Source organism: Podarcis tiliguerta (genome assembly GCF_965153285.1).
Source record: "Podarcis tiliguerta genome assembly, chromosome: 4".
Lineage (NCBI taxonomy): Eukaryota > Metazoa > Chordata > Lepidosauria > Squamata > Lacertidae > Podarcis > Podarcis tiliguerta.
In genome coordinates this window covers 71,824,536-71,837,314 of record NC_139537.1, presented here as the reverse complement: position 1 = coordinate 71,837,314, position 12,779 = coordinate 71,824,536, and the positions used below count along the sequence as shown (strand labels likewise).

At 42.0% G+C, this 12,779-nt stretch overlaps 1 protein-coding gene across 1 annotated transcript in view; it reads right to left on the bottom strand.

Annotated features, from left to right (window-relative positions):
• EIF5B (eukaryotic translation initiation factor 5B) overlaps window positions 1-11,480 on the bottom strand; it is a 30,218-nt gene extending 18,738 nt beyond the window's left edge. The window contains exons 1-5 of the mRNA XM_083437613.1: window positions 11,298-11,480; window positions 3,456-3,581; window positions 2,355-2,439; window positions 1,193-1,853; window positions 62-288 (exon numbers count right to left, since the gene is read on the bottom strand). Of these exons, the coding sequence (XP_083293739.1) occupies window positions 62-288; window positions 1,193-1,853; window positions 2,355-2,439; window positions 3,456-3,581; window positions 11,298-11,332 (1,134 nt within the window). The 5' untranslated portion in view covers window positions 11,333-11,480. The remainder of the gene's footprint in view (window positions 1-61; window positions 289-1,192; window positions 1,854-2,354; window positions 2,440-3,455; window positions 3,582-11,297) is intronic.
• Between the last annotated feature and the right edge of the window lie 1,299 nt (window positions 11,481-12,779).

Below are 12,779 nucleotides of genomic sequence, written 5' to 3'. Positions count from 1 at the left end.
AAAGCATACATGTGTGAGCCTCCATTATCCTTTCCCCTTTCTATATGAATACAAGCAGTACCTCTTCTTGACGCTTGGCTTCCAGTTCCTCCAGTCGTTTTATCCGTTCCTCTTCCTCCCTCTTTGCCCTTTCCTCTTCCTCTTTCAGCTTAGCCAAGGCTTCTTGCATTGCTTTAACTGTGGCCTTACTTGGACCTTTTTTCTTCTCTTTTTCTTTTTCTTCTTTCTCCCCTTTCTTTTTCTTTTTATCTTTCTCTTTCTTCTTTTTCTCTCCTTCATTGTCATCACCTAAGCAAGAAAGTCAGTTATACATTTGCAGAATTTAAAAACGAAGAAAACTAAAGAGAAAATTGACAAAATGTAGGGGTGCCACTGACCCTTTAGGAGAATGAAAAGCCCTCTGCATGCATTCTAGGCTCTCGGGGTCCCCCCAGACTGTCACAATTTTGTGAAGGGATTCAAGCACATACTGGAAATTTATGTTTGTGTAAAGTGTATTAAAGTGCTCTGAAGTGCACAGTAAATCCACTTTAAAATAAGAAACAGACTTTTTGCCATTTGGAAAGTGATGGGAAGGAGAAGATGTGTGGGACATACTAATGATTAATGGGAAGACATGTTAGCACCCCACAAGCAAATCAAGATGAATGCTCATTTATAACTAACCCAGGACGAATGACCTCAATAAGCCCAAACACAGGCTAACCACCACATATGTTTTGTGCAAGCAAATCAAGATGAATGCAAAGAACAGACTGACTGGAGGAGCCGTCAATGTTTGGTCTTCCCCAAACAGACTGTCCTTGGCAGTTTCTGAAATTCCTAAGTACTAGCGATGATATAGTTTTCAACACAGAGGACTTATGAAAAGGGCCCCCACTCAAAAGCGTGGCTCACCACATGCATTAAGTACTGCATAAATTATATTCAGCAAAATGCTTTAGAATCACATTAGTCAAGAAAATCAGGGCCACAAATCAGCTAGTGTTTTCAAGGCATAATACGACTTCTAGATGTCTCCAAATAAAATCAAGCAATGAATTTTCCTATTACGAAGCCAGCTTAAAGTGAAACAAAAAAGATCACCAATTAGTGAACAAGGAAACTGATTCAAGTGTTCTGGCATTCATCTTGAAATTCCTATAAACTCCCACACAAACTTGTTCCTCACATTCTCACAAATATGACCTACCTTCTGCTACTACGGAAGCTTCTCCTTTTTCCACAGTGGCAGATTCTGATACCAGATCTGAAGTGGTTCCTTTTTCAGCCTTCTTTGAAGCCTCCTTCTGCTTTGCCTGTTCTTTATTGGCTTCCAGATCTTCTTTCTCCTTCTGTTTCCTCAATTTGGCCTTTTCCTCTTCACGCTTTTTTTTCTCGCGCTCTTTCTTCTCTGCCTTCTTCTGAGCCACTGTTTTTATTTTGAATGAAGAGTCCACCTCTTCATCACCACTTTCAGCCTCAGTGGCTGGTTTTGCCTTCTGGCTTTTCTTCTGCCCTTTTTTCGATTCCGAGCCTTCGTCCAATTCATCACCGCTCTCGCCAGATGACGCAGCCTGTGTACGCTCTTTGCTTTTCCTGATAATGATAACTTCATCATCTTCGGAAAGCTCCTGTTTCCTATTTGATTTTTGAGGTTTTCCTTTCTTTTTCTTAAGCAATGCATCAAAGTCATCATTGTCATCATCACTGCCAGAGGGAGCTTCCTTTGGGGGCCTGGGGGCCTTCTTGGACTTTTTCTCCTTATCCTCCATTTCTTCACTGTCATCATCATCGAAGTTGGAACTTTTGTTCTTTCCTTTCTTTTTTTTATCTTGTTTTGAACAGCTAAATTCTTCACTGTCATTCTCTGTCTAGCAAATAAATAAATAAATAAATAAATCATTTTAAAGTTAAAACATTACCAATGGAAAATAGAAGAATATTACAGAACTTGAGCATAATACATTTGCAGCAACCAGATTCTCTGGATGCAGATTAAACTACAAAAAACACTCATGACAAAAATCACCAGATTTTAGGGAACAAAAATATATGTGTGTCAAGTGCCTTTTGGAAAGCCAGTTACATAACCTTGTGATTTATTTATTTTTAAATACATAGATGACTCCTCAATGCAGCCCTTATAGAACCTGCTCTTTAGTGGAATGTTTGTATGAAGTTAATGTTATTTTTTTTGAAAGGAGACCTGCACAATGACAGGCAGTTTTCCAAATGCATAAGTTCTCCTCTGGACTGTACCAAATGCTTCTTTCTCTTCACCCTCAAAAAAAATAATAATTCACAATTTGCTTTGGCTGGGGCTTTCAGCTGTAGTGCAACACTTTGAATGCACCCCCCCCCAAGACACTTACCTTTATTGCAACTGGTTCTCTCTCAGCTTTCCCTCCTTGCATCTCCAGAGACAGCTCTTCCAACTCTTTTGAAATATCATCTTCGCTACAATAAGAACAATTATACATGTTTCAAGTATTGCTTACTTACAAATAATCTAGGTTCAATAACTGGATGAGTCTAGTGACTATAGTACTGCTGCCTTGTTTTCTGGATTTCCACACCTTTCTGTCTTTTATATTCTAGTAGAGGCTCATGTGTATTTGAGCAGGGTGTTATTTCTCTTGCATACTTCTTACTACTTACTCCAAGGCATTTCACATAAAGCAAACGGCAGGAAATGCGTGGGCCAACTTGCCAGCAGGCTATTGGTGGGTAAGGCAGTTTTGTCCTCCTGGTGCCAAGCAGACAAATCCATGCTGTGGCTCAATTGGGTGATACATACATTTATCAGTAGCCTGATACCATACATGTATTTCCCTCAGTAGAGGCAGGGCATCAACACTGAAAGTGTTTCTCCCCACCTACTCACTCAAACTATTACTAACAATATTATAGCATGGGCTTGGCTCCTGGAGGGAACTCTTCAGGAATATATACCTGCAAAACATATTTGTCTACATTAGTGGTTCCCAATTGGGGATCCGCTTAACTCACCCAAGGGGTTCTCGGCACATACCTGTCAACTGTCTAAGACATCCTGTTTGGGGGGGGCGTGCTCTCACGTGAGAACATGGTGCCCCAAAATGCACAAGGTTGCAGCCAGACACACATCTCACGCAAGATTGCAGCACCCCAAAACACACATTTTTGTGCACTGTGCCTTTGCGCAGGTCACATGACTTGCACCGGATTGCAGCCCGAAGACGTGCATCCCGCTTTTGTGCCGGCACACGTTGGAAGGTATGGTGGCACTGTTCACATAACAAAAACTACCACAGAGTTTTCAAAAGATGGGAGTCCATGACTTGGCTTTTGATAAACAGGGGTCTGCAGTACTTAGCCAATTGGGGCCACTGGTCTAAACAGTTTAGGATAAGCATACAGTAAGAAGCCTCCTTTTGTACTCCCTGCAATCTTTGTTGGATTAGAGCTACCAGACACAGATTTTGCAAACTTACTCAAAATCAGGTTTCTTCTTTTCCTTTTTCTTCTTGGCCTTAGACTTCTGAGGCTCTTGTTCTTTGGCAGCACCTGCACCCTCTATTTCGGCTGCAAGTGCATCAAGGTCAATGTCATCCTTGGCACTAGAATTTAAAAAAAACCACAACTTTTACTAAAAAGCGAAACAAATACTTAACATTAAGAGGATGTTAAGTATTTTAATATCAAAAACTTGCATTGTAAAAAAGATATCCAACTAGATTTAAGTAGTAATTTGTACTGTTTGATGAGATTACAGCAGAGTGAGTAACTACTATCAAATAGCCATTAATACAGCATAAGCAACTTGCAGGAAAAGGGGTGTTTAAGGAAAATACCATTTATCTGAAACTACCACACTCTATAATGAAACTATTTGTTCAGTAAGAATTTCAACACCTTCAAAACATAATACTGACAACATCTAAATAAGTTTACATTAATAGATTAGAAAATTAGCACCACACTGCATCATGAGAATTATTTCAAGCAAAGCAAGGAAATAGATACAACACCTTCCTCTATCCAGCCAGAATGTGAAGAGTTGCTAGCTCTCGTACTTATAAGGATACTATGCTGTTGCAAGCTATTGAGTCAGAAAATTGGGAATGCCCTTTCAGAGGAATTTAGCCTGAAGAAGTGTCTTCCACCACCACAGCAGACAGGGAACAGGACAAGTCAGAAAGTCTCAGCTTTAGGCAAACTAGACATTAAATCATTGTTTTTACAAACAGAAGGATGTACAACACACTAGAGCATACATCTAGTGGTAGTGGTGGTAGAAGTTCACAAGTTTATTGTTCTAGCCACCATGACAAACTTGTAGCAATAAAATAACACATAACATATACAGTATCCATAATATAAACCAGCATCCATGATGCAAGAGGGAGAAATTGCCAGAAAAAACAATTCAAATCCAGCTTGATTTCAGATTAAGCCTCAATCACCACAGCAATATATAGCGATTTTATCTAACTCCTTTTCCCCTTTTTTGTGGCCAGCGCACAGAGGGCCACTCTCTGTGTTACAAAGCTATTATTGTCACTCAAAAGAAGCTGAACCATTTCTGCTGGGTTGTTATCTGCTTGCTTGCGTGAACAAAGGCTTCAGAAAGCGATATCCTGGGTCTCTATTTAAGGGGCAGGCTAACAGATAATGAGTGATGTCTTCCATCAGACGTTGACCACTAATACACAGTCTGTCTGTATGCAGGACCTTGTAGCGACCATCCAAGTGAGCATCACTTGGAAATGCACCTCAATAAAGGCACATGTACCAGCAATGTGTAAGGATTTATTAAACCTACCTGAATGGCAAACAGTCTTCTGTAATGAGATAAAGGCCATTATTTCCTTCCAGAAAACAAATAAAGATATGCTTCCACATGAGCCCTATAGTTATCAAATAAGGCCTGAGTCCTGTGGCAATTTGCTGGAAGACATCAAGGTATGGAGATTTTCTCATAAAAAGTTGGTGCAAGCTCGTCAGATGGTTACTATATAGTGTCTTTTGAATATCGCTGTTCAGTCTGTGAAATCATTTCAGTCTTTTTACACCCTGCATTTCTCCACAAACTCTTGCAGATGTGGTTGTTTGTATGCATTCGAGAAATAAATAAATATTTATTATACCTCGTCCATCTGGCTGGGAATAGTGGTCACTGATACCGGAAAGCGGTCACTTTCTGTTCATCCTAACACTTCAGAAGTGAATAATGAAGGAGATACTATAATGTGGTTGATAGAACGTCCATCATGTTTGTTCAAATAAATATATTGACCCTTATCTGCCTACAGGACTCCCACGAAGAATATAAAAATTATGTTGGAATAACAATTCCAACAATTTTGGACCCTGTGTGTTGTATTTCTTGTCCATGGAACAATGTGAGGTTAGGAAAATATCTTCCAAGGTAGAAAGAGACCCTCTGCTGTTGTTCCAAGTTGGGCATACATCTGTTTTTACTGTTCTATCTTTTGTAAGAGTCAGGGAAAGTGGGAAGCGTCGTATTTATGGGTAAATTCCTGTTCTGATGCAACATCGTGTAATAACTAACACTTTGTGTTGGTTTATTACACAGCAGTCAATGGCAGAGTTACACTTTAACTCAATTGTGTTCAGCAAATAAAAGACCCTGTTTAAATTGGATGCCAGGTATGTGTTGTTTTTAAAAGAAAAATCCAAACGGAATTCCACAAACATAGTATTACATTCCCAACATGGGAATAGGCAGGGATCAAACCCACGACCTAGGCGTTATCAGCACCATGCTCTTAACCAACTGAACTAGGACATTTCAGAGAAGGCCTATGCAATGGACAAGTTTTGTCTCCCCCATCCCCTTTTCTAAGGTCCAGAATGGAAGAAAAAATAGGAAAACGTTGTACTTGGTGCTGGAGTACTTTCAAAAGCTGCACAGTAACTCAAAGCTCCAAGAATCCATCAAGCCGACTGGGGTGGGGGTAAGCACAAAGGCCTTAGTAACTTGTTGCAACAAAATCTCCAACTCACTGCCTACTCAGCGTCCTCCATTTTCTATATCATGTAAAAGAAAATAGTCCATGACTGGAAATACATGTAAGAAGATTGCTAACAGATAAAAAAATGAAAAGCCTTTCAATTTGTGTGTATCTTCAGTTTCCTAGAATCTACACAGACTGACTGTTGCTCTTGATGGATGCCAGAAAACTGAACATATTATAAACTGTAGATTAGGACTTAAATTATGTTAATAATTTAAAGGGGGGAATGTACTGTTTACATGACAGTACTGTATACTGGTTCAGGCTTACTGGTTTTGTCTGCAGTTACTACACCATTAATTTATTTGAAACGTATGTATCGCCTATATCTATATGGCCATATAAAACACAAAGCAGCTCAGGGCTCAACAAAGCAACAAGAACAAAATTAAAAATAGTACAACAGCAAACACAAAATAAGGTGAAATCAAAACCAGATATTGTTGTGTCCTCTCAAAGGCTCTACTAAGAGAATGCTATCATGACCTGTCTCCTTAAACTTAAGAGAAACCAGGCAAGTCTCTCTAGGAAGCAAGTTCTGAAGGTTAGGCTTTGACTGAGTCAAAGAAGGCTCTGTCTCTTGTGGTCACCCATCAGACCAATGCAGTTGTTGCAATACCAAAGTATTATGCAGCATATACCGAACTATTGTTGCCACAACATTCTGGCACATTCATATACTTAGCACTGCAGCAGACTTATCAGGAAGTCATTAGAGAAGAATTAGGCAACCTTTTTTCTCTCATGGGCCAGATTCCTTGGAGGATACTCTGCTGAGAGCTGCATACTGACAATGGGCAAAGCCAGAGCACATGATGGGCACAGTCAGGAGAAAGAGAGTTATGGGTTAACTAATCTAGAGCAAAAAACTACAATGCTTTAAATGGAGCACCTTGGCTGCACTAGAAACTGACTGGCAGACAGTTAAATCAGTTGGGTTTGTTTTTCCAGGAATGGCCACACTGGCATCTCCTTCGAAGCGGCAAGGCCCACTCCATATCAAAATGAGACATTCAACACCTGCACAACTTCTATTGTGTCAGTTGTTTCTTCCCAGCATCGTTAATGTGACCCCATCTTTATCCACATATTGCAAAAACTGAAAACTGTCTCAGCAAATGCAACAGAAAGAGATTGTGGGAACAACCAGAACACTATTTGCCACAAAATCAACATGTTTTGTCGTGTTTTTAATATTCTGTTGGGAGCCGCCCAGAGTGGCTGGGGAAACCCAGCCAGACAGGCGGGGTATAAAAAATAAATTATTATTATTATTCTCTCCAAGCAGTGGCCAACACATTATTAATTATTATTATTCTTTGTATACTGCCTTTCATCCAAAGATTACAGGGCGGTTCACAACATAAAAATACAAAATGAAAATACATAATACATAACAAAACAAAAACAAACCAATATCCTGCCAAAAATATTTAAAAGGCCATAAAATGTTAATCAACCAAAGGCCTGGTTATAGAGAATCACTTTTGCCTGGCACCTAATGATAGGTAATGAAGGTGCCAAGTGAGCCTCCTTGGAGAGAGCATTCCACAAACAGTGAGCCACTGCAGAAAAGGCCCCAGATGATGACTGCAGGGTCTGCATTGGTTCATATGGGGAAAGGCAGTCCTCAGGGTGGATAAAAATCAATCTTTGTTTTTTAAAAAACTTTTTTTACAGAAATTGGGTTTTTTTTTTTTTTTAGATCAGATTTTTTTTTGTTTAAATTGGATTTTTAAAAAATAAAATGCTTTTGGAGGAAAAAACTTTCTAAAAATAGTTTTCTGTTTTAGTTACATTATAGTCCAAAGGCTATTCATCAGTAAATAAGCATTTGTTTTTAATTATGTAGCACGAGGCTTTATATGCAATGTTTAAATTTTTTGGTAAATGAATTCCATTAATCCATTCACAATGTCATGCTCTTCCCGAGGTTTCTGTAAGATTATTTGGGGCAGTTTTTCTAACAAGAAGATATTATCACAGATGCTTGTTTTTGCAGTTCTCAAAAGTGTGAATTTGTGTCTGCAGAGGTAACATGCCTTTTCTTCACGGGAATTTTTTTATGAAATAAACATACAGAGTTGAGGAAAAAACCTTAATTCCATTGTTCCTTTGCAAATTTATATACACAGAATCAACCCCTTGCCTCTTAAATGCTAAATTTCAAGAGGTTTAATGAATAGATTGTTTGGTGTTGAATAGATCTGCACAAGTAGCTAAGTGTGAAGAAGTGAAAATGGAAGTGTGACCTTGTGAGCAGAATATTCCACAAGTCTTAGGATCTTTGTGTAATAATTGTGCATGTCAGTTGCATGTCTGTGCAACTCAGACTTGAGGCAAGAGCTGAAGGCATTTCAGGGCTGGCAACCTCTTCCCAATCCCACCGCGTTCCAACAACTGCACTAACACTTAACTGTACAGAATAGGCACCTGAATATAGAAGAACAAGAAGAGGAGGAGGAGGAGTTTGGATTTGATATCCCGCTTTATCAATACCCGAAGGAGTCTCAAAGCAGCTAACATTCTCCTTTCCCTTCCTCCCCCACAACAACATTCTGTGAGGTGAGTGGGGCTGAGAGACTTCAGAGAAGTGTGACTAGCCCAAGGTCACCCAGCAGCTGCATGTGGAGGAGCGGAGACGCGAACCCGGTTCACCAGATTACGAGTCCACCGCTCTTAACCACTACACCACCCAAAGAGGTGGGGGTGGAAATAGTAACTGGAATGTGTAAGTCCTTTGCGAGACCTTGAAGTGCTTGCCAGTCAACTAATAAGAGTTAATAAGAGTTCACTGGTTCCAGGACCTTCTTCCCAGTTGTAAATATTAAGATTATACCAGCCAAGAATGAGTTTTTCTGTAAAAAAATGATTTAAATCAAGTCTTACTGACAAGTGATTTAAATCATGATTTAAATTGATTTGATTTAAATCAAATCCATCCTGGCAGTCCTTGAGTTTTTACAGTCCTGAACCATTTAAGGCTTTATAGGTCAAAAACAGCACTTTGAATTGGGCCCGGAAATGAATTGGCAGCCAGTGCAGTTGGGTCAAGATTCGTGTAATATGCTCAAACCATCTTGCCCTTGTTGGCAGCCTGGCCACCAATTCTGCTGCAGCTGGAGTTTCCAAACCATCTTCACAAGCAGCCCTACGTATAACGCATTGCAGTAATCTAACCTAGAGGTTACCAGAGCATAGATGACAGAAGTTAGGTTATCCTTGTCCAGATAGGGGCACAAACTGGGTCACCAGCTGAAGCTGATGGAAGACACTCTGCACTACTGAAGCCACCTGAGCCTCAAGTGACAGCAATGGATCCAGATGTACCCACAAAAACGCTATAAAAATTATATTTTTAAAAAATAATAATTAGCAAGTTTATCTACTTTTTATACTAATGGCTTCTGATTATCTGATCTGCATTCCAATATAGGAGGATGTTTCAATTCTTATCTATACTGTAGCATAAACAAAGATGTTCAGATCAAATGTGTTTTCTTATCTGTGATCCTCTTGTTTTATTTATTTATATTTATCATGGGGGGAGTATAAGAGCATATGGCCTTAAATAAAGAAAATTAACTGAGTGCTCCACTACACCCCTCTTTTGTCTTCCATACCCTTTTGGATCTTAAAGGCTACAGCTCAAGGCATAAAACCGTAGCGGATAAAAACAGAATGACTAATAGAGAAGGGAAGGGACCTCAAAGAAACTATTGCCTGATAAAATTCATTTCAGAAGCACTGGTGATTCCCTCCCACCCCCCGCTCTCCCCAGTTCCTCCACGTATGGAAAGTCCACAAGCAGCCCCTGAGCTCACCAGCCATCTTCCACTCATGCTCCCCAGCTGATGGTATTCAGATCATACTACCTCCAATACTGGAGGCAATGTAGCCATCATCCTGTATTCTCCATCAATTTGGTATATTTGTGGCTACTGTTTCCATAAAAACTAGGCATTTGCACTTTATTTCAAAAACATACTGGACAGCAAAGTTTCATATGCTAAATTATACATATAATTTCATGTTCTTCAAGAACTGAGCAAAGCCTTAGGTACAACAAACAAGCAAAAACTGCACATATTTCATTTTCTTCCTAATGTCATCTCCATCCAATTTCCTTCTTTACTTCAGAATCTATAGTGTAATTAATTAATTGTATACACTGCTCAGGATGAAGCATCAAATTGGCTGAGCCAAATACCCAGTTACCCATAAGTTACCCATAAGTTATTTTTAAAAGCTGTTCCATTACAGTCTGTTTTTGCACATTAAGCACTTCACAACTTCCTACCTTCAAATTTTAAGCTGCCCCGCCCATTTTCTCAACTTCTCCCATCACACTCCCATACACACCATGCAAACCTGTCCCAATTTTTTTCTTTCACAATGCAGTAAATTAACTCTGGGCATTTGCCTTGGCCACCTGTCTGAAAAACCTAGGAGGTTCAAAACTAAAGCCACAAATTTGTAACCAAGGGAATAAAAGCTTTATCTGGCCAGGGCTTGCTCATTTAGGGTATTTTAAACTTGCAAGAAGATCCTGTCCCCTAACACTGGCGTATCGCAAAGCTCCTCCATTCGGGAATGGCGTTTTTGGACAAGAGCCTTCCTCAGCAAAACTATTAACACCTGGGGCACTGCAAAAAAAAAAACACCGTCGAGGTTCCTCTGCAGTTGGCCACGATTACCTCCGACACCAATACAACGCGGACACACCAGACGAAATTGCGGGAGCTGCGAGCCCAACACGCTCACTGCACCAGATTTTCCGGATGGCTGTGCAGCTGAGTCAAGCCTCCATTTGCAAACCTTGGGCCTCTCCGCCGGCTTCGCAGCAGAGGTGGGTCGAGTAGCGTTTAATTAAGCAACTTGCCCGAGAAAAGGGAATTTTTACGGCGGAGGGAAAACAGGAGACGGGAGCGCACCTCGAAATAACTGCGGGAAATAGCGACTGTCCATAAGCCTCGAGTTAGCGACTGACAGCGCAGGAAGGGGCTGGAGTCCCCAAAGGGCGCCCGCCGGAGAGGAGGTTCCCCCGCCCGAGGGCGCTGGGCGACACCGGCCCTCTCAAGCCACCACGGCCCTCCGCCTCCAGGGAAAGGGACGAGGGGCCCAGCCAAGCCGAGGCCCTGGAAGAACCACGAGCTCCCCTGAACCCCGCCGAGGAATGCGGGGAAACGTCCCCTCAGGGAAGCCTGACTCCCTCAGCGGCCGGGAATAAGAGCGAGGAACCCCACGACCTCCCCATGGCCCTCCTCCCTCGGCCATGAACCCCCGTCAAGTTACCTCTCCTCGCTCTTGCTTTTCTGCTTCTTGCCCATGGCTGCGCTCGTAACTGCCTTTCAGGCGCCTTTTCCTTGCGCAGGGCCCAGCCAGCCACATCCACACGCGCCCGGGCACATATGGTGAGAGGGAGGCTAATACGACACCACGGAGCAGGCAGCCGCTGACGCGCGCAGGCGCCGTTCGTCCTCTGTCCCGGCGCGCCGCGGAAGCGTAAAAGAACGTGCGCCTAGCAGTGAGGGAGGCGCCCCCACGGTTGCAGGCGCCTCCTCTGGTCGGAGGGGGAACTGCAGTGGGAAGGGCAGCTTTTATTTAAGTGAAATAAATAATACGCGTCTCAGTGCGTGGACACAGCTAAGCCGCTTTGGGTCATAGAGTTGTAGTGATGGAAGGAACCGGGAGGGTTATCTAGTCCCATCCCCTGCAATGAAGGAATCTTTTGCCCGACGTGAGGCTCGAACCCACGACTTAGTTTCGTGCTCTACTGAGCTCCGGGGTGCGTGGGTGAGAGACACCTTGGAACTCTGTAGACGCTGCCTGAAGTCCCAGAAAGAAAGCGAGAGGCGAGCTACACGTAAAGAATACGAATTTTGAACAGCAGGCAATGTGAAATTGTGGAGCTAATAGGAACGGGTTCGAATACATGGCTGGGAGTTAGACCATGGTTTCTTCCATCTTGGACCCTCTGATCCTTAAAACCAGGAGAACTGTGTCTTCCCGTACCGAAGAAGCAGGAATTGAAATCCGATCCCCCCCCCCCCCCGCAGACGTATAGAAAGAGGAAAGCCGCGCCATGTGAATATAGCAAAGCTTAGCCCTCAGATGCAGAGTTCATGAAGTGTTGAGAGGAGGAAAGATGCGTGTAAAAGGGATGGGGGATCCGATCACTGGACACGTTCGAAATAGTATTTTAAAACGAATTAAGTTCCGCCGCCTTTGTGCCTTTCTATATTGCTTGCATGGTCTCATTTTTAATTCATTCCTCATGCTGCAGCTAACTTTAAAATAAAAAACCCGAACAGGAAACAGCAGACAATCACAGAAATCGCTATATATTTATTATATAATGTTATCATGTATGCAGGTTGTTGTTTTTTATGACTGCCCGAGGCTGTATTAACTCGGAAGCAAGTGCCTCTGAGCTGAGTGAAACTGGGGTTTATAACCAGATAAACTGGGCTGCAGCTTATAACTTCTGACAGGTTTAAGCAATGGACCAATAAAGCGACCGCAGCATAGCGTGCCTAGGCATCACAGCCCCTTCCAACTCAGTTAAGGCTTATTTTATTTACTAGATTTCTGAATAAACCTGCGCGGGGATTGCACTGGTAACAACCCACTCGCTACCGCGTTTACTCAGAAATAAGACCCACGGATGATTCATTGGCTTTATTGCATAGTAAGCAAGCATTCCGCTCTGCACTTAAGAGAGCCACGCCTTTCCAGAGCCCAGCCGGAAGCGCAAGGCATTCTGGGCCTTGTAGT